This window comes from Heloderma suspectum, chromosome 5 (assembly GCF_057233095.1).
Source record: "Heloderma suspectum isolate Gila_16-S chromosome 5, 16-S_ref, whole genome shotgun sequence".
Lineage (NCBI taxonomy): Eukaryota > Metazoa > Chordata > Lepidosauria > Squamata > Helodermatidae > Heloderma > Heloderma suspectum.
This window is the reverse complement of record NC_139462.1, coordinates 90,955,494-90,982,301: the sequence shown is the minus strand read 5'-3', so window position 1 is coordinate 90,982,301 and position 26,808 is coordinate 90,955,494. Positions and strand designations below refer to the sequence as shown.

Below are 26,808 nucleotides of genomic sequence, written 5' to 3'. Positions count from 1 at the left end.
GCATACTCATTATTCTGCCTAAAGAAACAACTGACAGCCCTGTGACACCTTGAACTTTAAGGCTTAAAGGTTAACATATCTATTGTGGTATAAAACAGCCTTTCCCAACTTATTGCCCTCCAGATGTCTTGAACCACAACCCCCAGCATTCCTGACCATTGGCCATGTTGGGTGAGGATGATGGGGATTGTAGTATAAAATATCTGGAAGGTACCAGGTTTGGGAAGGCTGGCATAAGTGTTCAGGGGAAAGAGTCCAGTTCATTGGATGCATAGAAGATGAGCTTAATCCTATGAACTGCTGTGCCGAGATGAGATGGCTGCATTAGGGACTCTGCGCCTGAGTAAAGGGACAATGTTTCTCCTTGCCTTGTCCCAACACTGGCCTTGGTGCAGATGTCCTTGACTGTAGGTATGCCAGCACTTTATCAAGGTGTAAGGCTAGCAAGCTCTCCTTATGTTTTATCCCATGGGTTGTTGAGACTATAGCACTTTGAACTCAGTAATAGCAGGGCCATCCCATGCCACTACTCTGTTAAGTAAGGGAAACTTTCTGGCAAGTAAGAGCTTTTCTGCATGAAGCATTTATTGTGCGCTCATCATTTCCTACTCACGGTTGTTTATGGGTTCTTTAAATGATGATGTGACTCTCCAGTTTCACTTCTGCATCTAAAGAACACTTTCAGAGAGCTTCTGTAGAGCAGGGAAAATGCGGTATTATTTGTGAAAGCAAAAGAAAATGCTTTTTCCACTTGTGTATTTGCACTATTCTACTATACCACAGTGCCACTTAGAGGTTATATAGCTGAAAAACAGGAAAGGAAATGCAATTTGTGTAGTGCTCAGATCTCAATTCTGTGATGAAACCAAAAGCAGATACAGAGGATTAACAGCCTCGTATAGTAAAGCCCTTCGAAATCAGCCACAAAATGCTGTAGTGCTGTCACTGCTGAAGCCCGCCCGCCCGCTGGATTAAGCTTTTCTTGGGTATTCTAGTCAATTTGGTTTTTCCTAATTAGGGTTTCATGCATCTTAAATGGAAATAGTGACAGTGATGTGCCTAATTCAAGAGTTGTTATATATACTTTTTTGTGCGGTGCTCTTCCTGCAGCACTTGAAATCAGGCCATGAACCATCTCTGTGCTGGGTGAATCAAAGTGATCCAGTTAAGGCAGCCAATCCCATACTTAGTTCAGAATGTGCAGCAGTTCTATTTCCACTGCTAGACAGTTATTTAAGTTTCCCCACAGCACAAAATATGGCCACTTCCTTCCCTGTCTTGTGATAAGAGTAGATTCACCAGTTTCTGAGATGCGTAGGGTATACACATTTTCCACATACAAGACCTGTTACAGACAGTACTGCAAGGGACTGAGTTTGACTCTATGGCATACATAGCCTAACAGATAATCCAGCCTTGAACATAATTCATTCACAGACCTCTTGATCTCAGAGCAATCAGGTGGCAATCCACTCACAAAGAATACGTAAAAATCTAAAATCCAAATGAGGCTGCAGTCCTATGCACACTTAAATCAGGAGTGAGCCCCACTGAACTCAGTAGGACTTACTTCTAAGTAAATACATATAGCAGCCTTCTCCAACCTGGTGCACTCCAGATATTTTGGACTTCAACTCCCATCAGCTTCCAGCCAGCATAGCCAATGATCAGGAATGCTGGGAGTTGTAGTTCCAAATATTTGGAGGATACTAGATTGGGGAAGGCTGACATATAGGACTGAGCTGCAAGTAATTTTAAGTTTAATTTTGCATGCTCAAAAATAATATGTGGCTTGGATCCTAAATTATTCCTCCTTTTACTTAAAGGGGTGTGTGTGATTTTTGTCAATTCTTCCCTCCATCTGCAGCCCTCACATTATTCCCAAGGATCCCCCAAACTCCAGGATCATATTTTCAGGGGACACAGGGAACTGCAGAGGTAAGGGAGGAAAGTGCCATTCCATGAACATGATCTCTTTAGGTTTGTGGAAAGAAAGTTCAGATCTATGCCTATGTTTGGTTTGAAACTAATAATAAAACCAAACAACAATGAAAGCTAGAATATTGCATTTATAATAATTATTCTGTGACTCTTAAAAAATATGTCTCAGTTGGGAACATTCAGTAGTGATTCACCGGAAACAAATGTGATTCTTCCAGATCTTCGGCAACAACTAACAAATCTCCTTCTGAAGTCAATGGAAGGTTTGACTTCATTGGGAATGGGGTTTACACACAGGTTCATTTCCTCCTTTTTTTCACGTTAGTGTTGATGAGAGCTGAAACACATTGTACTTTCACACAGTCAATTTGGCTTCAGATCAACCTTTTTTTTTAGGACTGATTGCAAGACACTTGCAGCCATTGGTGACATAGCCTGTGAGTTATTAGGTAATAGACAGGTCTGGGCAATTTCCCTGTGGAAAACCACAGCAAATATAGAAATCCATAGTAAACAAGGCAGACAAACACTGATTATGATTGGCAAGCCTTGTTAAGTGAATTTAGATTGGTCTAAAGTGTTAAAAAGCAAGTCATTTCTAAAGGAACATGCATATTTCTATAGCTGATGCATAGCTATATTATCTTATTATTTTTTTGCAACCAACTGAATCTAGCATTGACACATATACATATACATATACATATACATACATACATACATACATACATACATACATATATATATATATATATATATTTGGCAGCTGTCATTAAAGTTTCCTTACATATACCCTGGCTAAAGCATGGACATATTTTACATGATTGCATGTAAGAGTCTCCCTTCCTTGCTCATAACATTCTGTCTGACTGGTGCAGTGCAGTTCCCCATGATGTTGCTAAAAACATGCTGAGTCGCTCTGAGCAGGGGGTGAAAATCATGCTATTAACATGTATTAAGTCATTCCTGAGGCCAGCCTGTCCTACATTCCATCCAAGCGTCACATCTGATCTGGCTGTGGGCCAAATGAGGCCTGATGGTGGCAGACCTAGGTGTCAGAACTGGGTCAGTGCCAATTTCCTACAAAGCTGGGGATGGGGCAATTTCAAGCATAATATGGGACGAAAGGAGGAGAGTGCTGAGCCCTTCCCCCTATCTGCATTCCCCCCCTCCCCTCCACAACAGCTCTTTTCCCAGTACATAGAAGAAGGATTTTTTTTTTTGGATGGGGGCATAAGCCATGCTTCCCATGCCACAGCTGACATCGCCTCTTCTTGCACCAAAGGGAACTGACATGACCTGCATTCTGACTCATGGGCTGCTACCATAATGTCTACTTTGTTCCTGAATCCTGGGTGGTGGTGATGGGAATGGGAAGCAGTGGTGAGATGCATACTCAGTAAGCTGCTTGGAGGGAACATAAAGGGAACCCAGAATATTGCCAATAGATCTGTTCAGTGCAAAGAGACCCAAAGACTCTAGCACATAGCAAAATATATATTTCGGCTGAATACATGGTGATACGAAACAAATCAGGGTTAACGCGAACAAGGTTTTCTCCTCTCCCACCCCTGCGGTTCACAGTATGTTCCAATCACATTCAACCCCACTAAAATGCCTTCCAATCATGTTTTCGTCAACGGCAGCCCCATCCACAACTGCTAGCAATGGCGGTACAATAGGAGGCGTTGTCAGTCTTATGTACTTAACACTCCATCCTACTAGTGTTATACTTCATGCCAACATCCCCCGCGGATTAGCATATGTGTTGCAAAGACTCCTGTGCTACTTTCCCTTCATCCCACCCTTGTGGTACAGTCACAGCCAGGGTTTGTAGAAGTTGAGGTAGAAAACAAATCAGCAGGGAATGGCTAGGGAAGAGAGGGGAAATGCACAGGATTGTCTGCTTTACTAAAGCCTGTTTTGGTAGCCCCAGGGTGGCGGGGAGTCAATACAGCTCTCTGCTGTAATAACTGCCTCTGTACTATGCTGCAGCATGGTCCTAAACATGTTGACTCAAAAGTAAGGTTCTCTAAGTTCTGTGCAAGTGTGCACAGGACTGCAGCCTTAATATGGGAAGGAGATTCTATTACAGTATTCCTCACTGGTGTAGGGTGAACCTGTGCTAGCAGTGGAGTCGGCTGACAGGTCACCATGCAGATTCAGAGTTTTTGCATTAGTACAAATGTGTTTAGAAACAAAATCATAGTAAAATATTTTAAGTACAAGTAAGGCAAAAAGATACCTGACCTGTTAAACCACCAGCCAGCTTTATCTTCTTCAGCACAGTTCCTTTCATAGCTGTCATTATCTCTGTCTTTGGTACTGAATTTCATTCCTTGGTGGTTTGCCCACCATTTCACTTCCGGGTGAAATCCGCCTGTGAGGGAGTCACCAGCTGTTCCATAGTATTGTCCACAACTCATCTTGTAGGAACTCTGGTGAAATGTTGGGAGAAGGTGTAAGAATCGTATAAGGAAAACACAGCCACAGCATTTCAGGAACTTATTTGGAAAGGCAACTGACGTGCACAATCCAACCAGAATTGTTTGTAAATACAAACATTGCCTACAATTTCATTAAACATGCAGTGGTCATGAAAGAGACAAGTAGGAAGCTAAGGTGAAGAAGAAAAGGTAAAAATAGCAAAGTTTAAAATACATAAATAGAAATCACATTTCTTAGGTGGAGTCCTGTGGAAGACTTCTTAGCACCACAGATGAGGCCTTGTGGTGGAAATCCTGGTTTTGTGAAAGATCCAACATGTAGCCAAAATGACTTGCAGAGCTCTTAAAAATCAAACTTCCCAAACCTGTAGTGTCCCCTTATCATGTTTCCCTGTTCAGACTTCTTATTTTATTTATCACTTTATTCTATCCCATCCTTCCTCCTAGAGCTCAGCGTGACACACATGAATTATGCTTTATCTCATTTTATCCTCACAGCAACCCTGTGAAGTAGGTTAGGCTGAGATATATTGACTGCCTCATGGTCACATATTCATGGTTGAATGGGGATTTGAATGAAGGTCTCCTTGGTCCAAATCTAGAACTCTACTTGCTACACCATGCTAACACACATACCATCTCAATAGATATGGCAGTTTTGGAACATTTTTTCTGTAGTATTAGGAATCCTAATTGCAATTATAAATTTCAAGGTGCAAGTTAATCAAGTAAAATTATTACCTTCTCATCTGCAACTCGGAAATTTTCATATTGTGCAAAGCGCTGTTCACCCACAAAATCAGACAGGTCAATTTTTAAGGTATAATTCCCTGAATAAATAACAGTGTTAAGAATAAATAACCCAGAGTAGAAGAAAGGGGAGCTTCCATTCAGTTCATTATAAGCACTGAAGGATTCCTGTGTAATGTAGTTGAACTGTGATTCTTGTTTATTGGGACATGTGATAAACACACTTATATTCTGATCTAGCTTAACAGTGCCCCCTAGAGCATCTGGTAAGTTCGCACCATGCCAGGAAACCCAAACAGGTTCATTTCACCTTTTTGTTCTCAAATAAGCATTCAAAACATCAGCTTTTTCTTATAATAGGCTACCTGGTTCAAAACAGCTGGGTTTATTGAGATGTAAGTTTAGGGTTGTTATATAAAAGTGCATCCAGCCACTAAGTAATTTTTATTTTCTGGCTAGACCACTGACATCCGAAATGGAGGGTATCACACTATTTAACAAAGCAACAGTCTCTGCTAAGGGGCTGGCTTTTTCTGAACAGGGATTCTCATAGAAGTGAGAATTTTCTCACTCCTCACCATCTTCCTAATAACATCTAATCTCAGGCTAAGATGTTCTCTCTCAAACCCTCCTCTCTGCAATGAACTCTGCATATGCTCTGAAACCCAATACTCTACTCTGAAGAAGGTAATGTCTAACTAGGTTAATGGAATTCTGTGTGTGTGATTGTTGCTCCCCCCCGCAATAAATTTCCATTTCTATATTTGGACATTTGGCTGCATTGTTTAAAAGGGAATTTCTCTCTAAACCAAGGATGTCAAACCCTTTTTGGCCTGCGAAGGGCTGATTTGGGAAGGGTCTCAGGCCACATTGCAACAGTGGGCCAAGTACAGAGAAAGCAAAGTTGACTTGACCAGATGTAATTCTGACCAATTTGGACATTTTCTTACCAAAAATACACAGCTCAATTCTAAGCAAATCTACTCAGAAGTAAGCTTTAGTGCAATGGATCTCATGCCTGCAAAATGCACACCTGAATTCTTTGCAACAGCTCTCATGCCTACAAAACACAGAGCTCAGTTCTTAATGGGGCATTGAAAGGTTAATTGCTTTTACATATTCTCTTATCTCCCATCATCATTTTGCGATAACAACAAAAGAAGCTTGTGGTCTGGATGGGGAATCCCCAGGGATCACATCTGGCCTGCAGACTGGAGGTTCCCCATCGTTGCTCTAAAGTCTACACCCTTCCCCATGTGAATGATCACATGGTTGCAAAACTACTGCTTGTGTCCTTAGGATTTTCACAAGGTTTTGGTTAAGTTCTATGTTTCTTGGCTTTGGGCAAGAAAATCCAAAGCACCTTTCTTTTTATTCATTTTTCTGGAGCTGAGCTGAAGGGAGGGCTCCTTGGCAATAGGGATCAAAATCTCCTTAAGCAGAAGACACAGTAGAGTGTGTCAGCCTATCAGACATTCTTTTTGGGAAAACCTTGTAAAGAAGGGATCCAACAATAGAGAAAATCATCCCACCTCCCAGATCTGTAACAGGCCATTATCAAAAAGTTTGGGTTTTTTCCCTATTGATTAGCACCCTTTCATTGGATGCTTCCAGACAGATGGCTCTTGGCATTGCCAATGAGAAGGCATTGTGCTGCTATTCCATCTTTTCTTCCTTAACTTATTTTCTGCAGTAAGAACAAAAGACAGAAGAAGTGGGAAAACTCAGGAGGATTACAAACTGAAGACAGTGACATCTGGACCCCCAGAAAATTCCATGAATGAGGTAGTGCAATTGCCTAGTCTGGAAGCACTGTGTTTGCAGAAGGCTATTTCAAAATATGTAAGGAGGAACACTGGAGCCATCATGCAGTAATCAGGGAGAAGAGGGAGAAAAGCTGAACCTTATAACTACATGTATGAAGTGTTATTGGGTCTTCTGAAACCACAAGCCTGTCTAAACAAAGGCTGGAGATGGTCAATAGTTTTTCAGAGGCTTCACTTCTAGTAGTTTGCACATGCATTCCCTTTGTCCCACTCTCACCTCTGCAAAACTCATTTCTCCAGAGGTGAAAGTGAGATAAGCATATACAATAAAAGCAGTGATCCCTCTTTCAAACCATTCTCTTTCACAGTTCAGCTCTTTTACAGTGCAATCCTGTTCATGCTTTCTTGGGGTGGTTCCAGATGGAGGGCTACCAATCAGAAGGCAATTCTGTCTTTTCCCCCCCTAAAGGTGAAATCTTATGGCCACTAGACAGAGGCTAGACAGCCATAGGATTGGTCTGTTCCCAGAGAACCGCCTCCCCACTCCCTCCCCTGATGCCTTGTAGGTGGCGCGGATCGACCCATGCTTGTAAGAGCAGTGCGGAGCAGGGCAAAAGGGGGCATGCCTGGGGGCGGGGAGTTTGTAAGTGCTGGTACAACACTTCCTATGTGTCATCCAGCCTCCCCGCCACACACTCGGACATCCTGCGGCTAGACAGCCAAACTCGGTCATCTAGCCATGAATGCAGGGCGGCTGGAGTGTGGAGGAGATGATACGATCTCTTCCGTGCTCCTCCTGCCATGCACTGGATAGGCGGTCGCCTCTGAGTTCGGAGGTGGCTGTCTATCTGCATAGGATTGCTCCCTTAATGGATTTTCTGCTGTAAAGAAAAAGAAGTAAGAAATGGTGGGTAAAAACAGGAAGGTTATGAATGGAAGATGACATCCTCTGGACCCCCTGTAAGATTCCACAAACAAGGCAGGGTGATGGCATGATAAAAGTCTAGTCTGCAAACACCCTTTGTAAGTAAGCCCCACTGTATTCAGTGGGTCTTACTCTTAGGAATCTGTGCATAAGACGAAACTTTACAGTGCAACCCTATACATGTCTACTTTGAAGTAAGCCCCATTGAGTTCAATAGGGCCTACTACCAGGTAAGTGTGTATAGGACTGCAGCCATTATAAACTATTAATAAGTTCATAGGGTGCTGCCAGATGGAGGGTTCTTAGCTTAGCGCTCCCCATAAAAAGGCATTATGCAGCTTTTCCTTCTTAACTGATTTTTGAATCCTGATAATAAAAAAAGATGGAAGCAGTCGGAAAACACAGAAGGGTTACTAACTGAAGATGGCTTTGTCTCAACCAGCTGTATAATTCCAAGAATAAGGCAAGGTGATTGCACAATAAAAGCCTCATCTGGAAGTACCCAACTTGTCATACAAGAATGGAGAGAAAAGTATACACAAATGCACTAATCTGGAATGGTTTCACTGAGCTACAACCACTGTGAAGACATCAGGTTCTTCATTCCAACTTTTTTTTTTCTCTTGGGGGAGGGGGGTATTGCACAAGTAGCTAATGTTCCTGTCATCTTTGGTTTGGTTTTTTCTCATAAACATTAAGTGTGCATATCTTACCCTGGGAGGTGAGATAGTGAAGATTTTTATTTCCAAGCCAGTATTCACCGTCTGATGAAGCAAAATCACCAAAACCTTCTTCATACTCAGCCCAGCCTCTGAAAAATAAAAGGTAAACCTCTGATATTTGTCATTCAAAGAGGATTAACCAATGGTCTTAAGAACAGGTTGCATGGCCCTCAAAACGACAGCACACCCTTAATGTTAGAATATTGGGGGTTTGCTTCCACATATATGCTTCCGTGAACTCAGTCGTATTTATTTATTTATTTATTTATGGTCGCCCAGCCACTCTGGGCGATGTACAATAATAGAAACAGTTTAAAACAATAAAATTCTACATTAAAACATCATATTTCTAAAAATACCCTAACCCACCCCAAATGCCTGCTTGAACAACCACATTTTTAATGCATGGTGGAAGCTCATTAAAGAGGGGAGGGGAGTTCCCTAGAGTGGGGGCAACCACAGAGAAGGCCTTCTCCCTCGTCCTCACCAACCTGGCTGTCCTGGCTGATGGGACAGAGAGAAGGCCATCCGAGGCTGATCTTGTTAGGGATGTTAGAGAATTCCGCCACGGACTCCAGTGAGGCCGGATTCTTTAGAATCCGGCCCCCCAGAGTCCATGGTGGAACGGAGCAATCCCTCCCGCCACCCTGCAAAACTTCCCGGGACGGATCTTACCTATTGTCGGCTGTCCGGTCCGCCCGCTGCCCTGGTCTGTGGCTGCGAATGGCTGCCCTGGTCTGCGGCCACTATTTCCTTCCCTACTTCAGCTGTGATAGGCTACGTAAGTATTTACGTAGCCTATCACGGCAAAGAGCAGGGACACAAATAGCGTCCACTATGCCATTTTTTATCGTGATAGGCTATGTAAATATATACGTAGCCTATCACGGCTAACGCAGGGATGCAAATGGCGGCTGCTACAGCAGCCGCCATTTGTGGCCACAGCCCGGCAGCGGATGGAGGTCTGGCTGCAGGCAGCCCCGGCCGGCGGCTCTGCAGATTTGCCATGGAGCCAGCCAGGAAAGATTCCGGGGGGAGGGACAGATCAACTCCCCCGGAACGGAAGCAGGTAAGTGATCCTCCCATCCCTAGATTTTGTTGAGCAGCCTTTCTGGTGTTGCTGGAAGCACTCCTTAAGATAGGCTGGGCCAGAACCGTATAGGGTTTTAAAGGTCAAAACAAACACCTGGAATTTGGCCCAGAAAACAACTGGTAACCAGTGCAACTCCTTCAGCACTGGAGTGATGTGATCTCACCGGCGGCTGCCTTTAATCAGGTGAGCCGCCGCATTCTTTACCAGCTGCAGCTTCTGAACCATCTTCAAGGGTAACCCCACATGCAGCACATTACAGTAGTCTAAACAAGAGGAGACCAGGGCATGTACTACCGATGGGAGCAGATGGTTGGGAAGGTAGGTAGGGGCACAGCCACCATATCAGATGGAGTTGATACAGCGCTGTCCGGCTCACAGCTGATACCTGAGCCTCCATGGACAGCTGGGAGTCCAAAATGACCCCCAGGCTGCGGACCTGGTCTTTCAAGGGTAGCCATACCCCATTCAACACCAAGTCGACATCCCCCAATCTCCTCTTGTCTCCCACCAAAAGTACCTCGGTCTTGTCAGGGTTCAGCTTCAGTTTATTCATCCCCATCCAGCCACTCACTGTATCCAGATATTTGGACAGGGATTCTACGCCAACCTTGGTGAAGATTTGAATGAGAGGTAAAGCTGCGTGTCATCTGCATATTGATGACACTGCACCCCAAACCTCCTGATGATGGCCCCCAGCAGCTTCACAAAGATGTTAAATAGCATCAGGGAGAGGATGGAACCCTGTGGCACCCCACAAGTGAGCAGCCATGGGTGTGAAACCTCCTCTCCCAGTGCTACCCTCTGGTACCTGCTAGAGAGGAAGGACTGGAACCACCATAATATGGTGTCTCCAATGCCCAACCCCTCCAGGCGGTCCAGGAGGATACCGTGGTCAACGGTATCAAAAGCCACTGAGAAGTCGAGGAGAACAAGGAAGGAGCATTCGCCCCTATCCAGAGCCCTCCTCATATCATCCACCAAGGTGACCAAGGCCGTTTCTGTCCCATGCCCAGGCCTGAAGCCCGACTGAAATGGGTCTAGATAATCGGCTTCTTCCAAGTGTGCCTTCAACTGTATCGCCACCACCCACTCAATCACCTTGCCCCAAAATGGCAGATTCAAGACTGGGCGAAAGTTGTTCAGAACTTGGGGATCCAAGGAGAGCTTTTTTAAGAGCGGTCTTATCACTGCCTCCTTGAGAGCTGATGGCATCACTCCCTCCTCAAGGGAGGCGTTTACCACCACCCTGATCCCCCCACCCAGTCTCTCTCTGCAGCTCATAATGAGCCAAGATGGGCAAGGATCAAGTAAGCAGGTGGTCGGCCTTACAGATGGAAGCACGTTGTCCACTTCATCAAAAGGAAGAAGCTGGAACTGATCCCACAAAACTGGTTTGCCACAGACCACCTCTTGCCCACTAACTGTATCCACAGTGCACAGAATAGCACTCCTAATCCGATCAATTTTATCCGCAAAGTGCCTTGCCAAGGCCTCACAGGAGGCCTTAGAATGCTCCAGCAGTTCCAGAGCAACTGGACTGACCAGGCTCCGGACCACTTGGAACAGCGTCCTGGGACAGCACTCTGCGGATGCGATAGAGGTAGCATAATATTCCTTTTTTGCTGCCTTCACCGCCACGTGATAGGCTGAAGATACAGCTCTAGCCTGTGTCTGATCGTCTTTGGAGCGAGACTTCCGCCACCGGTGCTTTAGCTGCCTCACCTCCTGTTTCAGAGCTCGTAACCGCAGATTGAACCATGGTGCAGTCCAAGCCCTGTTCAGGGGGAGAGGGCATTTTGGAGCCACTCGATCTAATGCCCCAGTGACTGTGGCATTCCAGCCACCCACCAGGGTCTTGACTGAGTGGCCGTTGGCGTGCTCCAGAGAATCCCCAAATGCGTTCAGGAATCCATTTGGATCCATAAGATGCCTGGGGTGGACCATTTTAATGGGTCCTCCACCCCTGCAGAGGGGTTGTGGAACCGAGGAGTTTTCAGCTCCCTCACAAATGGCATGATTACCATGGTTTGACTGGGTGCAGAGAAGGCTGCTGCTGTATTGTAAAGACCCAGTACATGGAGATTTGCCTGATAGGAACTCTTTTGGTATGTTTGGTCCTATTAGGCCACCTTCTGCTCCAATTCCAGTGTGATGGAAATTCTAGTTATTTTCCTTTGGGTATCAGGAATAGGGATGGATAGGGATTCAGAGAATTCCGCCATGGATCTCGGTGAGGCTGAATGACAGTGCATTCGGCCCCCCGAAATCCATGGCGAACGGCCTGCCCGCCCCCCGCGGATCCCCCCTGGGTCGAGACTTAGTGGGGGCCGATGTTCCAGACGGCAGTGGTTCCAGTGGCGGCGGCGGCAGCGGATGGTCTTTCAACCGGCTGCCACCGCCGCCATTTACAGTCTGGTCACTTCTGTGTGTTTTCTTTTTTTACATAGATGTGATAGGCTACGTAAAGACTTACATAGCCTATCACGTCTGGGTTAAAAAACAAACAAACACACGTACGCAAATGGCGGCGCCCACTACGCTATTTGCGTTCCCCCTTATTTTCGCCGTAAATATTTACGTAGACTAAGACGGCCAAAAATAAGGAATGCAAATGGCGGCGGCCATTTGCGTCCCTGCTAGCCAGCGGCTCTGTGGAATCCCTGCGGAGCAGAGCCGGCCATCGAGGATTCCTGGGGGGAGGGAGCGCCTCCCCCCCCAGTGGATGCCCCGACCAGAACAGGTAAGTGACTCGTACATCCCTAGGGATGGATGGATCAGTGTATTTCCAATCCATGTTACTTTCTCTTGTGTTCACTCATAAATCCATTCCATCCTGTTTCCACATTAATCTACAATTCTTTTTTAAAAATCCACACTAAAAAGGCATTTAAATAATATTCTTGAACGTATTTTATCACAAAACTCACATTTCTAAATGTATTTCCCCTCAAAACATGCATTTTTGAATGTATTTTATTTCGAAACTCCCCATTTAAAAAATACAGTTTGATACCCTTTTTGAGCTGAGAACTGCATTGCAAAACTTGTGAAACCCAACAAATAACTGTGTTCTGATCTGCACATTAGTCACAGGGGTTCCCAACCTTTTGGGGTCAGTGGGCACATTTGGAATTTTGAAGGAATATCACGGGCACCCTCATGAAATGGCTGCCATGGGGGAAGGGCTTGGTCATTCATAAAATGGCTGCTATGGTGGGCATGGCCAGTCATAAAATACTCATTTCCAGAAGGCAAGCTGGTGAGACTAAAAGAAAAGTAACTTGCTGAAGAACGTAAGTACAAGGCAGAAGTGGGGTCTGAGCTTCAAAACACAAAACCATTCTTCTGAACCCAAATGAAGATGGCGCTGGAGGGCAGCAATTTGCTTTGCAGCATGCATGACAACCTTCCGGTTTATTTTGTTTAGAAAACTTTAAGAAAGAAAATTAACATCAGAGCCTGGTGGGAGTCAAGAGAGGCACTCAGGCAACCCTGTTGGGTACCCCAGGTCCAGGAGGTGCAGATCAGGTCAGTTCGAATCAGAATTCAAGTTGAATTCCTCAACCACCCCTACTTGGAAATAGGGATGATCAGATCTCTCAAGCTCCATTTCACTCAGGTTCTCATTGTTCCACTGTGAAGTTCATTCCATCCCATTTCCACATCAGACTGCAATTTTTTAAAAGTCCGCTTGAACATTTGTACATATTTTCATGCCGTTTTCGAAGTATACACATTTTTGTACACATTTTTGTGTGCCTCTTTTCAAATATATGCATTTTTGCAAGTGATTTTTCCTTTGAATAAAGTGTTTTTATGCACATTCTTCCAACTAAACACACCATTTTGTACACACCGTTTCATAAGTAAGCATTTTTTGTATGGATTTTATTTCTGCGAGCTGCATCACAAACTTTGGAAAAGTACAGATGTTGATGTTCTAAGGGCACAATCCTATGCATGTTTAGACAGAAAAGAAGTTCTGCAACTCTCAGTGTTTGAATGCTGGGAGTTGTAGGACATTTTTCTGTCTAAACACGTGTAGGATTGTGCCCTAACTGCATTTCAGTTCATGTTCAGGTTTGGGAAGTGCAAATTTGGTATGTTCACATTGCCAAATAAATTTCTCACCCATCCCTAGTCAGGAATCTGACTCCAACCATTCATGCCAAAAAGGAAGGTCCTCTCAGGCTTTGGCCAACCTTACCCTAGTCACCAGGAACCGAAGCAGTGTTCACCTCAGACACAGAACTCTTTGAGGCATGTAAGAAGAGTTAAAGGAAGGATCCTGGTCTGTGATGTATTAATGCAGGAGAAACTGTGGAAGAAAAATCGACTGCGGCCAATTTTTGAAGTATTTTGCGACAATTTAAAAGGAAACCATTTGAAACGTGATGTGAAAATGGCTGAAGAGTAATAGGAACGTAAGAAGCTGTCTTCTACTGAGCGAGAGCACTGTTCCATCTAGCTCAGTATTGTTGACACTGACTGGCAGCAGAACGTTATGGTTTGGGGAAGGATTCTTTCTTAGTCTTAGCTGGAGAAGCTAGGGATTCAACCTGGGACCTTTTGTAAACAGGGCATGTGCTCTACAGCCCCTTCCAAACCAATCCAGTTTGTGCAGTGGAGGCTGGTGGCTCTGATGTTAGTGGGGCAGCAAATCTGCTCCGGGTTTAAGTTGGAACCAGTCAGAACTCTAAAGGAGCTATCTAAGGTGCTTTGTGAAGCACTTTGGATAGCTCCTTTAGAGTTCTTACTGGTTCTGAAAGCTGGGGCAGATTCACCACCCTGCTGACATCAGAGCCACCAGCCTCCACTGAGTTCATGCACATTTTTGTGGGAGGAGCAAAAGGCAGAAGCTTCTCCAGGGTGCTCGGAGCACAACCATAGCTGAACTCAGCATTCTCAAGAGAAGCACAGAACAGATTTTCATAGAATAGTAGGGTTGGAAGGGGCCTATAAACCGTCGAGTCCAACCCCCTGCTCGATGCAGGAATCTAAGTCAGAGCACCCCTGACAGATGGCTGTCCAGCCTCATCTTGAATGCCTCCAGTGTGGGAGGGCCCACCACCTCCTGAGGTAATTGGTTCCATTGTCATATTGCTCTAACAGTTAGGAACTTTTTCCTGAAGTTCAGCCAGATTCTGGCTTCCTGTAACTTGAGCCCATTATTCCGTGTCTTACACTCTGGGATGATCGAGAAGAGATCCTGGCCTTCCTTGTGTTGCTTCTCTCACTGCCAGGAGTTATTCCTGGGATATATAAGAAGATTCACCATTGCTATTGACCTTTTTCCAAGGGTCCATGCCTTATTTCTAATTGTAGGTCCAAAACTTACCTATTGAAATTTTGACTCCCGTCCGAACGTCTCTGAAATACTGTCCATCCTCCTCCTCCTGACATGTCACAGTAGGCCAAGAACCCAGTAAGGCTCCCTAGAGGTCTCATCTTGTGAAATCCATTCTGTCTGTGTCCAGCATTATAGATCTCAGCACAATCTGCACCATCCGAAAACATCAGTTATTCAACATAGTTACATTTAGTCTTGTTCTCATTACTTCTGTAGTACATTTGTTTAGTGCTGGCCTGAACAATTTGTGACCCCATTGAGCCAAATGCCGTCCGTTGGCCATAAATTGTGGCCTGTCGAATGCATTGCGACTTTTTATCCTCTCCCCCACCTCAATCCCAGACAAGCAGGAAAACCAAAGCAGGGGTGGTGAACATGCGGCCTTCCAGTTGATGGCGGAGTACAACTCTCATCAGCCCTAGCCAGCATAACCAATGGTGAGGGATGACTGGAGATGCAGTCCAACAAGGCTGGTAAGTCACATGTTCCCCATCCCAGCTGAGTCTGCATTTCACTTGGTGATTAGTAAGAGTCATGATAGTTCATCATCATTATTTAGTCATAGCTATGGTAAAATATTTGCATGGTAATTGTCTGGACAAGATTGTATCCTAGTAAAATGGTGCCCCCTCCTCCAATTCCATGTGGCCTGTATCATAAAGCTCATAGATTGTCTCTTACTTTTACTGCCTAGCTTTTATCCTATGATAAAGAGGTGCTGGTGAACTCTACAGCTGTGGTAAGATAATGCTGGTTTTTTCCATTAGCACTGAAAATCCCAGAGAGCATTCACCCTTCTGTAAGACTGGGGAGATCTACATGTAGGAACAGGTTTCTCTATTTGTTTATGATTGCTTTTAAGACTAGACGTGGGAAGGGTGTGAAAACATCACCGGTTTGATGGGCCCTTTCCATAAAGAGCAGAAGGCGATATAATGTTGGGAGAAATGGCAAAAACAGCAAAGGCCATATTTTGACCAGGTGGCTTTTCTTGTTAGATACAAGCTGCTCTGAAATTATTTCATAAAGTCAGATTATGTGTGGTCTTTGGGGCTGGTATGGACATTGTGGTATAAGTTCTTTTAGAGAACATAAAGCCAGCCACCAGATACTGGGTCAAACAACGGAGATGAACATGTGGCCCTCCAGATGTTGGTGGAATGCAACTCCCAATAGTCCAACCCAGCATGGCAAAAGATGATGGAAGCTGCAGTCCAACAGCATCTGGAGAGCCATACACCCCCCATCCTTATAGCCTCTGCTTTGGGGTATCAGCATGTCCTGCTGCTGGCAATTTATCTTTGCAGGAAAAGCAGCAGTGGTGGCACTCCATGCAGACATTGTTCTGCTCCATATGTCGAAGAAAACTGCAGGATCTGATAAGAGCCTATGCTCAACTGCATCTAACTTGCTCCCTGAGGGCCAGACATTGCATGAAATGCATGGCTGCTTCTGAAAATGGAAGCAGCGTACCACAGATTGGAGATTCCTCCAGGAGGCGGGGCTTGGAAGCTAACCACCCCCTCTCTGCAGGAATCCCGTAAGGCTCTGTGGGCCTGATGGGGAACTGCTATGGGCTGAAGGTTCCCCTCCCCTTTGATAGACTCTATAATATAGAGCCTGAGGGCTCTGCCTCTTCCTGGAAGTGCTCAGAGCCAAAATCCAGAGTGTGCATGAGACTTGCTTCCCCCTCCTCAGTAAACTGGATAGGAAGCATCAGGCTGCGTTGAAGGACTTGAGCTTCAGCCTGGGCCCTTTTTGGATTACCATTCCTGAGCTCCTGGCAGTGATGAAGGGGATCCCAGAGCCAAGATGGGGGTCCCAACAAGTGACAGTGGAGTCCCTGCTTTGGGAACTCCCAGGGATGAGATGTCAGCTGGGGATGTGGGAGAAATCTGCAACGGATTCAAATGAGTTTGTATTTCTATGAATCCGACCTGCGCATTCCACAGCAGACTAGCTTTTTCTAAGTTGCGTGGATTCTGCAGACTTGCAGACTGAGTTTTTTTTTAACTTGTGTGTGTGTGTGTGTGTAATAGTACACATTTGCACTTGCACTAATGAGCACTTGAACAAGTGGAATGAAATTCTCATACAACCCTAAAAAAAAAAAATCAGATTCCATCAGTGAGCAGATGATGGAATGAAAGATGCCTGACAATCTGCAAAACACAGACAGAATGGATGTAACAAAATCTGTATAGCCCTAGGGAAACCAGCCTCTGGCTGTGCCTCAGGAGGTATGGAGTCTCCAGGGTCTTCATTTGTGCAAGGGGCTGCTACCAGATCCTGCTCCCCTTTCTCTTTGTAGGAGCTTAGTCAGGCCTCACGTCTGAGGACTTGTGTGTCCTGATAGATAGTTAGGAACGTGGTCCGGAGCCGTACAAGGCCAGCAATGGAGTAATAGTCTTGGTCAGTGGAGGCTGGTGGCTCCGATTTGGGTTGGGTTGTGAATCTATTCTGGGTTTCAGTCAGATCCAGCCAGAACTTGAATGGAGTTATCCCAGGTGCTGAACATATTTTGGGGATAGGGTTCAGCACCCTGGATAGCTGCTTTAGAGGTCTGGCTGGTTCTGACTGAGACCCAGAATGGATTTACAGCCCCACCGAAATCAGAGCCACCAGCCGCCACTGGTCTTGTTTCCTTCACTGCCCAGTCTACACTAGCTTTCTGCTGAACACAGAAAGGGCACTGAAGTCAAAATTTGTATCTGGACTGTTGCTGGAGAATGATGTCATCATCAACAAAGCTACACAAAAAGTAAAAATGGAAATTGATTATCTGGGGACTATACTGGATTCTTACAGCACAATCCTTTATAGCAGCGGTCCCCAACCTTTTTGGCACCAGGGACCAGTTCGTGGAAGACAATTTTTCCATGGACTGGGGGGGGGGGATGGTTTTGCTGGTGGACTTCTGGCCGCTGGGATGCAAATGGCATCCGCATAGAGGACGCCATTTGCGCCCCTGTTCTTTGCAGTAATAGGCTACGTAAAGATTTACATAGCCTATTACTTGAAGAACAGGGATGCCGTTTGTGTCCCAGTGGCCGGAAGTCCACCAGCAGCCGGAGCCGGACAGCAGCTCTGCAGACTTGCCGCGGAGCGGAGCCGGATGGGGCTGGCGAGGATGCCGGGGGGGAGGGATGGATCGCCTCCCCCCCTCTGCGGACCCCCATGGACCCAAAGTAAGGGGGTTTCGCACACCACTATGGCCTGGTTCCTAACAGGCCACGGACCGGTACTGGTCTGCGGCCCGGGGGTTGGGGACCCCTGCTTTATAGGTCTGGTCAAAAGCAAGTCCCATTGAGTTCTGTGGGAATACTCCCAGAAAAGTGGATACAGGATCGCAGCCTCAGTCCCCCAGAGATATATGCCTATAAAGCTAAACTAACATTTGCTGTTTTTTTAATGCTCTTGTTCCATGTTGAACTGTTTCATTATCAGCTTCTGGAAGAACTCAAGGCATGTAATAATATTTTGCTGGTTAAATCAACTGAAAACAGTTGGAAACTGGACTTAATTATATATATATAAAACCCCCAAATTCTTTTCCACTGTTTCCACTGACTCCGTTTTTATTTGAATATGTTTATTGAAAACATATTTATATTTTTAAAATCCCCCTTTATTTGCAGTCTCCAAAGCCAGACCTATCATTCACATCCTTAAGTCCAGCACTCACCCTACCTCCATCTGCATACCTGTATCTTAAAAACTAATTATCTATTTTACTTCACTCTTTAGCTCAAAGAGGTTCCCCAAAAGGCTTTAAAGATCAGCAGTAAAATAGGCTTACAATCTGAAATAAATGGCACAAAAGGAAAAGGGACTAGAAGGGAGGAGGAAAAAGGCAAACTCGGAGACCGGTTCCTAGTTACAAATTTCTTATAACAACCATTTCAAGGAGAGGAAGAACCAAACGTTTCCAGTCTTTCAGCAGAGCCAGTGGAGGGCACTGCTTCCCATCTCTCCCTCTGTTGCAACCTGATGAAATGGCTTCTGCCAGGTGATCCATTTCTCAATGTGGACATAATAGTAGCATAGATGTATATCCTTTATCAATAGCTATTAAACATAATAGCTAGATAGCATCTCCATATTCATAGTCAGCATACCTCTACCCGATGCTGTAGATGAAAAGCAGGGAACAGCCATGGATCACTAATACTCTGCATCCCAGAAACATTTGGGTGGGCACAGTTAGGCCAAAAAAAATGTTTTGTCTACCTTTGAGAATTCATCTTCCTACCCCCATCATTTTTTCCTTGATATAGGTGCCTTCTTTTTTTGTTTTTTTCTGTTCATTTTTATTATTTGTAGTGCCCCTGAAGAACCATACTTTGAAATGTTTTGGGACAATTAAAACCTTGTTTCATGCACTTTTGAGATTTTATTCCCCCCCCCCTTTTTTTTCTGGGCACAGTTGAAAACAGAATACTGGAATAGATGGATTTTTATTCCGTTCTTATGTTCATAAGGAAATGGGAGAAATGGCATTTCTCAGATATTATATCCTTACATAAAACAGTAAATTCCTATCCTGCACCTTTATGACTTTACATTTGGACTTTATGTATAATAAACATCGGGTCCATAATCTATTGCATAACTATCTGGAAGTGAGCAGAGACCCCAGTATACACGCTGATTGTGTTGCATTTCAAAAACGTGCCATCGTATCATCATCATACATTTCTGATTCTGTAAATAGGGTAAGATCAGGCTTCCACAACTTGGTGCCCTCCAGATGTTTAGTACTTCAGCTCCCATCAGCCCCATCCAGCATGGTCGATGGTCATGAATTCTGGGAGTTGTAGTCCAAAACATCGGGAGGGCAGCAGGTTGAGGAAGGCTGGTGTAGACAATATACAGTTCCATGGGCCTGCATCCTCCTCTATTTGACGAGTAGCTACTTAGTTGAAATACACTATCTGGTTTCCACTGAATGTGGGTTTTCAAGTCTTGAACCCAGACCATATAGTTGCCCATAAAGAGTTCCAAACTTGAAATCAAGGTCTCAGAGTAAGCCAGAATTTACCATGAGAGTAGATAAGTCCCAATAAGAGTGCACCGATTGACAGCACAATTCTAAACATGTATTTTCAGAAGTAAATCCCACTAAATTAAATGAAATTACTCCCTAGAAAGTGTGCTCGGGATTGTAGAGATGGCTGTTGAAACCACCGCAGTGCAAATTGAGATGAGACCAATAATCTTCATTTGAACATTTCTTTTAGAAATAGTAAGCCAAGTCAGTTAAAGCCCTAAGCCAGGGGTAGCCAAACTGGTGCCCTCCAGATGTTTTGGCTTACAACTCCCATAAGCCCCAGCCAGCATGGCAAATAGTCTGAGATTATGGAAGCTGAGTGCCTAAAACCTCTGGGGGGCACCACGTTGCCTATTCCTGCACTTAGGGAGCAATCCCATGCCCCCCCAGAAAAATAATAGGATGGTTTGGTTTCTGGGCTCTGAGTCAGAAACAGGGCTCTGACCTCGGAGCCCAGAAACTGCGCTCCCCTCCCCCTCCTCCTTATAGCCAGCATGGTTCTGGCTACGTCTCTGCAGTCAGAAATGGAGTGCGGAGATGGGGAAAGGGGGCATTCCCAGAGGCAAGGTGGGGAGGAGACTGGGGTGGCAGCCATACAACTTTTCCTATGGCTGTCCCAGCCTCCTTCCCTCCCCCTCCGAAGTGCTGCTGCTAGATGGGCAAAATCACCCAGCTAGCAGAAATGCAGGATGGCTGGAGAGCAGAGGCGAAGATCGCCTCTGCTTTCCAGCTGTCCTGCACTGGATACTCAACAGCCTCCAAGTTCAGAGGCTGCCGACTATCTTCATAGGATTGCACCCTTAAGTTCTTTTTCGTGCAGCATGAAAATGCTATACAAAGGTCCATTTTCAGGCCGTAATGGGGCCAGGGGGAGGTTTAAAGGTTTGCTCTTTGACATCTGCAAGATAAAATAGTTAAGTTTCCTAGTTAAAGAGCATTAATTGTGGTTACTTTTTAATGCTGTAACCATTAAGAGATAGTAAGTGTTCATGAGGAATAATCATGTTGTCTGAAATACAGTGGCGGAGGTTAAGGTAACTAACGGCTGCTTGCTGCCCTCCTCACATATGCCTCATTTCAGACTTCACACCGAACCATGGTTAAGAATGCTTAACTCTACTTTGGTGTGATATCCAAATTAACAAACCATAGTTTGTGATTGCCTGGCAAAGCAAATAAGAAACCATGGGTTGGATCCAGATTTATGCTGGATCAACTGCATTGATGGAGGTGGACTTCTCCACCCCCTCCTTTCCACGGCAGCCCCTCCAGCACCCTGAAAATACTACACTGAGAGGCAGGAAACCCTGCTGAATGGAATGAGCTGTAGTGTGTGTGTGTGGGGGGGCAATTCCAAAATCAGGCAGAGGGACCTTCCACAAATGGAGCCCTTCCTTTTGTGGAAGATCCCTTCCTCTTACGGAAAGCAGATTCTGGATCCAACTCCGTATCATGGTTTGTAAACCATGGCTTGGTGTGATGTCTGAATTGACAAACCATAGTTATATTCATCACTCTGCCTATAAGGCTGCTGCATTTCTGAAATGTAGTGCTGAGAGAGGATGGAAGCTGAAAGTAGACAAGCAGGGTTTGCCTACTGAACATTCAGAAGTTCCAGCCATGGTTTGGGTTCTAAACTATGGTAAGTGCACATCATGCTTTTGTGTGATGACTGAACTGAGCCTATTTGTAAAGCAACCCCCCCACCCCAGTTTCATTTCTAACCTTTATATTCTCTTTCTTCTCCTAGATCGATGACACTATTTTCACCTCCTTGATCTCCGTTCTGCATATCCTTCTCCATTAAGAGCTGTACAATTTTTGCCTGTTGCTGCTTTACACTGTGCTCCAGAAGTCTCACCTGGGCCTGGAGTCGCAGTTGCTCTTGGAAACAACTCTCTAAAGTCTGCTGGAGCAGTTTATTGAAGGAGAAAAAGAACATTAGTGAATTGCTAAATATTAGAGTGCAGGTTCATCACCAGTCACCGTAAAAGCCCATCACATTCAGCTCCACGAGCCTATTGGAAAATATGGAATGCACTCACTTCCAGTTTGGGGCCGATGTAGCCCTGGCAGCTTCCACGGACTCTCTGTGCGAGCTTTCTCAAACAGCTTTTTAAAAGGTTGAAATACCTTTTCATCTCCCCCCGAGAACTGAAAGGGTGGGGCAAGGCAAATAGCTCTGGATTTTTGCCTGGAGTAAGGTAACCCCCACGCAATAGTGGAGGAGCTGGATGCCAGGGTTCCCCCCAGGGCTGTACCAATGCGAAAAGCTGTAATGAGACTCCTATTTTTTAGGAGAAAACAGGGCTGGCGTGTTCCATAACAATATATCCTGCAAGAAAAATCAGCAACCTATGAGAGACAATTTTAGAACTTTGAAAATATTTGAGAACATCTGAGGACCTGTAAGATTTATTGGAGAAAATTATGGCTGAACCGAGGAGACGAAAAGGGCTTGCTTCAACCTCCCACAACTCCTGTGTCAAAGGTGCCGAAAACAGAAGATTTAGCAGAATTATTTACGATGATGAAAACCCTATCTTTGCAATTTTTGGGACTAGTTCAAAGGCTGGACTTAATTCAAAATTCCATCATTGATATGGAGAGAGCCATGGATTTAATTAGTGCGTCACAGAAAAAAATGGAGTCCAAAATTAATGAGCTTGAAGACCGAGTGGCAAGAAATGAAACTATGACACAAGTTATTTGTAAAAATATATCTGACAGAATCTCTCAGTTGGAGGCCTATACGAAGAGAGCCAACATAAATATAGTAGGGATTAAAAGCTTATCTAATGATGTGAAATTGTCTAGTTTTGTGGATAAACTTCTGCATGAGATACTTTCTATATCCTCTGATTATTCTCTTGATATTGAGCAGGCATTTCGTGTGCCAAATCCTAAAGGGAATGATTATACAATTATAGTTCAATTTGCAAAAGTCTCCACAAAGTGTTATATCCTGAATTTGGCAAAACAAGCTGGAAGCCTTTCCTGGAAACAGGATAAAATTATGCTGTTCCCAGATTACATCAAAGAAGTGGCGAATAAAAGAAGGCAATTTATCAAAGCAAAGAATCTGGCAAAACAAATGAACTTACAATATTACTTAAAATATCCTACTACACTTTGTATTATGTCTGAAGACCAGATGAAGAAGTTTACGAATCATGAAATGGCAGGGGCTTGGTTGAATGTTAAAATGCATGAGAATTCTGTCACAATTCCATGAAATGGAATTTCTAAACAAGTACTGCTAACTGCTTGTGTGTAGCTTTCATGATCTAGGCTAACTCAGAAGAAATGATTTTATACATATTTCTTTACCTTTATGTATTCTATTTTTATTATTTCTCTCTCTCTTTCTCTTTATGTTTCTTCTTCTATTTTATATTTTAAAGTAGACAAAATATCTAGTAGAAAATATTATTGACTGTTGAAGATTCATCTTAAGTTTTATTATTATACAATACTATATTCTCTCTTTTTGATTACTATTATTATTATTATTATTATTATTACTAATATTCAGGCTTCTGGGAATGAAGTGTAGAACTATTGCGTTGATATAAAAGATTATTTTACTAAATTGTAAGATTGTATAATAGATATAGTTTTTTAAAATAGAATACCATTGGAGGTTGGGAGATGTTGGAGTTTAAATTTAATTCTTAAGGGGTGGAGAAGGGGAGAGAGGGAGGGAAGGGGAAAGAACTTGTTTCTTTTTTCTTGGCTTCCTTCCTTCCTTCCCTTTCTTTTTTCCTTTCTTTCTTCTCTTTCTGTTATTATGGTGTCCTAACTGAACGACTGAACAAAACTAAAATATTGTATGGATAAGAATTGAAGTATTGAGTAGGTTGTTAGTAATTTTGGTAGTGTTTATAAAGATAAAATAAATAAAAATATATTAAAAAAAAGAAAATATGGAATGCACTCTCTTAATAGCAGCTCAAGGTTTTGTTGATTAACTGGTCCAATTAATCAATTAAAAGTTTAATTGCTGGTGTTTAAAGGGCATTGCAGCTTCTCAGGAAAGTCTTGTGGAACAGACTGGGTTTTTTGTGCTTGACATCCCTGTTTTGGAGCTCAGACAAAGAAAACTCTGTACATCCAAAATACATGGGTACCTTATGAGAGGGAATTCAGCAAAGCTGGTACTGTGTAAGTTACAGGCATCCCTTGACTCTGCCAGTATTAATAACTGATGGGTTTGCTGAAAAATAATCCCAGAAACAGTTCATTTGATGAAATCTATAGTGAGTAAAACTTGCCTAATTTCTTTTATCCCAAATAAAGGTATCAGCAAGAAACAACAACCTGGTTTGCATGTAACGGGGCAAATTGTGGCTTAATTAACCCAAGATTTGCTGAAGTGTGGTCCTAGTGCTTGCTGCTTCTGCTTTACATAATCATCAGCTTTACTGAAGGTTGTTTTGTGATGTGTGTATCCAGAACTCCTGAACACATTGAGGCTCTTTGCATGTAACTACAGCAAATTGTGGATTAATTAACCCAAGATTTGCCACGGTGTGTGTATTCCACAGCCTTTTTGAATAGTATAGGTTGACTTTAGGTTGTTTAGCCCACTAATTGTAGGCTAAATTTACTGTGGGTTGTCTAGCCCATGATTAATCTATAGTGCAGGGGTTTGGACGTCACATAGCAACCCGTGGTTGGCCCAAGCAGGGATTGAAGATTCAAATTGGCCACCAAACTCTTCTGGCACATGCCATGGCAAATTGTGGGTTAATTAACCCATGATCTGCAGCTGTTACATGAGAACTGCCCCCCCCCATATTCATCCTCATTCTGTGCTGTTGTTTGTCTCATTTTCCCTTTATGCTGATTGATGACCTACTCATTTAAACAAATAAATATTATCTATCCATCATTGAGCTGTTTCCATCATGTCCATCATCACATAATTCTGTTCAGCATTCTCCTTTTATTGATGTGACAGCACCAAGAATTATGTCAGGGCAATTCTGCACTGGAATTTTGTTGACTACAACATATGAAATTCGTCAGCCCCTACTTGATTACATTTTGGCTTGACTTAAAAGCAGGAATTTGTTATCATATCCAGGAAACATACACAATCTGGGCCATAATTACATACTGTTACTTGTGGTAAAACAGAAGAGTGGTATGGGAGCAGGTTTCTTGGAGTTCTCCCCCCACTCCTCTTTTTTCACTCCAAAAGTTGTGATTCAGTTTTGTTGACTAACTGCAGGAAACAAACTAGATGGGAAGGCAGGGAGTTGAGCAGGATAGGACTTCAATGACTACATGGAAAGAAAAAAATCAGAATTGAATATTATTTTTAGATTCGATCCCTCTCGCCTTCGATATTCATTCCTAAATTGCTTTAAATAAGCATTTGTTGCTTGAGGCATGTTGACTCTGGAGTGATCTCGATTGCATGCTTGCCTTTTAAATATTTGTGTTGTGTCTCAGATGTTTGTTTTTCATTTAATTCCTACCCTTGAGTGCAATCCAATATATGGCAATGGAGAACAGCCTGGAAAACATGCGGTGGGATTAGGCAGATGGTCAGGAAACTATTCCAGAGGGACAGGCACAGTGCCATTCCAAAGCAGCTTTAGTTATGCTCTCACAATCCATCCAGAAGGCAACTTTTCTGCCTGTTGGCTGTGATGCTACATCAGGGTAAAGATGCCTGCCTCTCTGTGTGCAGGCTGAATAATGTCATTCCTAGAAACAGCCATATTATATATTATACTTCTTTTCTGACAAAATATGCATAGGATTGCACCCTCAGCAGATTAATTATCTGCCTTTTCACTGAGTAATAAAAACTGCAATGCTATACACACTTACATGGGACTAAGTTTCATTGAACTCAAGGAAGCTTACTTTTGAGAAGACATGTATAAGATTGCAGTCTAACTGACTTTCAGTAAACTTGCATGTTACTAAAAACATACATATGAGGTGCCTTTTTCAGATATCAGGGGAACTGTAAGAGAATTTCCTAATTCTCTTAAAAGCTTTTTGTACTTGGGTTCAGATACCTGAAAAAAACACCATGCTGATGACATCATTTATGTAAGGAGTACATATGCATAAAATAAGATTATGGTTTTTCACTTTAAAATAGATGCAAATGGGGGTTAGCAAAAACTTGGCCCTGCTTTTAAAGGGAAAAAGTAGCCACCAATACTGTTTTGTGCAGAGGTAATTTCATGGGCTGTCTTGAGCATGCCAGTGGAAAGGTGGGACACCAATAATGCATAATGATAGAATGTGCATTTTTCATAGTGTTTGGTTACCAGGATTCTAGTGTGATCAACAAACACTAAAGAGAAACGAAGAGTTTTGACTTTGTCCCTATTAATCTATATGATGTAATAGGCTTTAATTGATATGTGGTTACTTACATGGACTTTCCCTTATAAGCTTTGCTCAACAGAATTTAGAAAACCATGCCGTAACATACATGCTCCCTCTTCTGGTTTTGCAAGTGCAAAACACCCAAGAAATCAGCCTTTCAGCCATGTTCTACAAGGATGCCATGCCATATGTGTTCTGAGCGTGTGAACCATTTTTTCCCCTATGTTCAGACTAGTTTACACATTATACTTTATCTAGTGTATACCTCAGAATCAGCCTAGATGCAATAGTGACAGATACATTTTTAAACTGCATAAGAATTGGAAGTAGGAGATGGGAAGTTTTTCATCAAAAGGGGCCACAGAGGTGAGGGCAGCTGAACCGTCACTGAACCACTCCCCTTCTCC

The 26,808-nt window shown here is 43.7% G+C and overlaps 1 protein-coding gene across 1 annotated transcript in view; it reads right to left on the bottom strand.

Annotated features, from left to right (window-relative positions):
- The window catches only part of FGL1 (fibrinogen like 1), a 52,836-nt gene that overhangs the window by 10,951 nt on the left and 15,077 nt on the right, over positions 1–26,808 (bottom strand). Inside the window, exons 3-7 of the mRNA XM_084856661.1 lie at positions 21,770–21,950; positions 14,983–15,142; positions 8,543–8,640; positions 5,130–5,218; positions 4,192–4,379 (exon numbers count right to left, since the gene is read on the bottom strand). Coding sequence (XP_084712787.1) covers positions 4,192–4,379; positions 5,130–5,218; positions 8,543–8,640; positions 14,983–15,142; positions 21,770–21,950 — 716 coding nt within the window. The remainder of the gene's footprint in view (positions 1–4,191; positions 4,380–5,129; positions 5,219–8,542; positions 8,641–14,982; positions 15,143–21,769; positions 21,951–26,808) is intronic.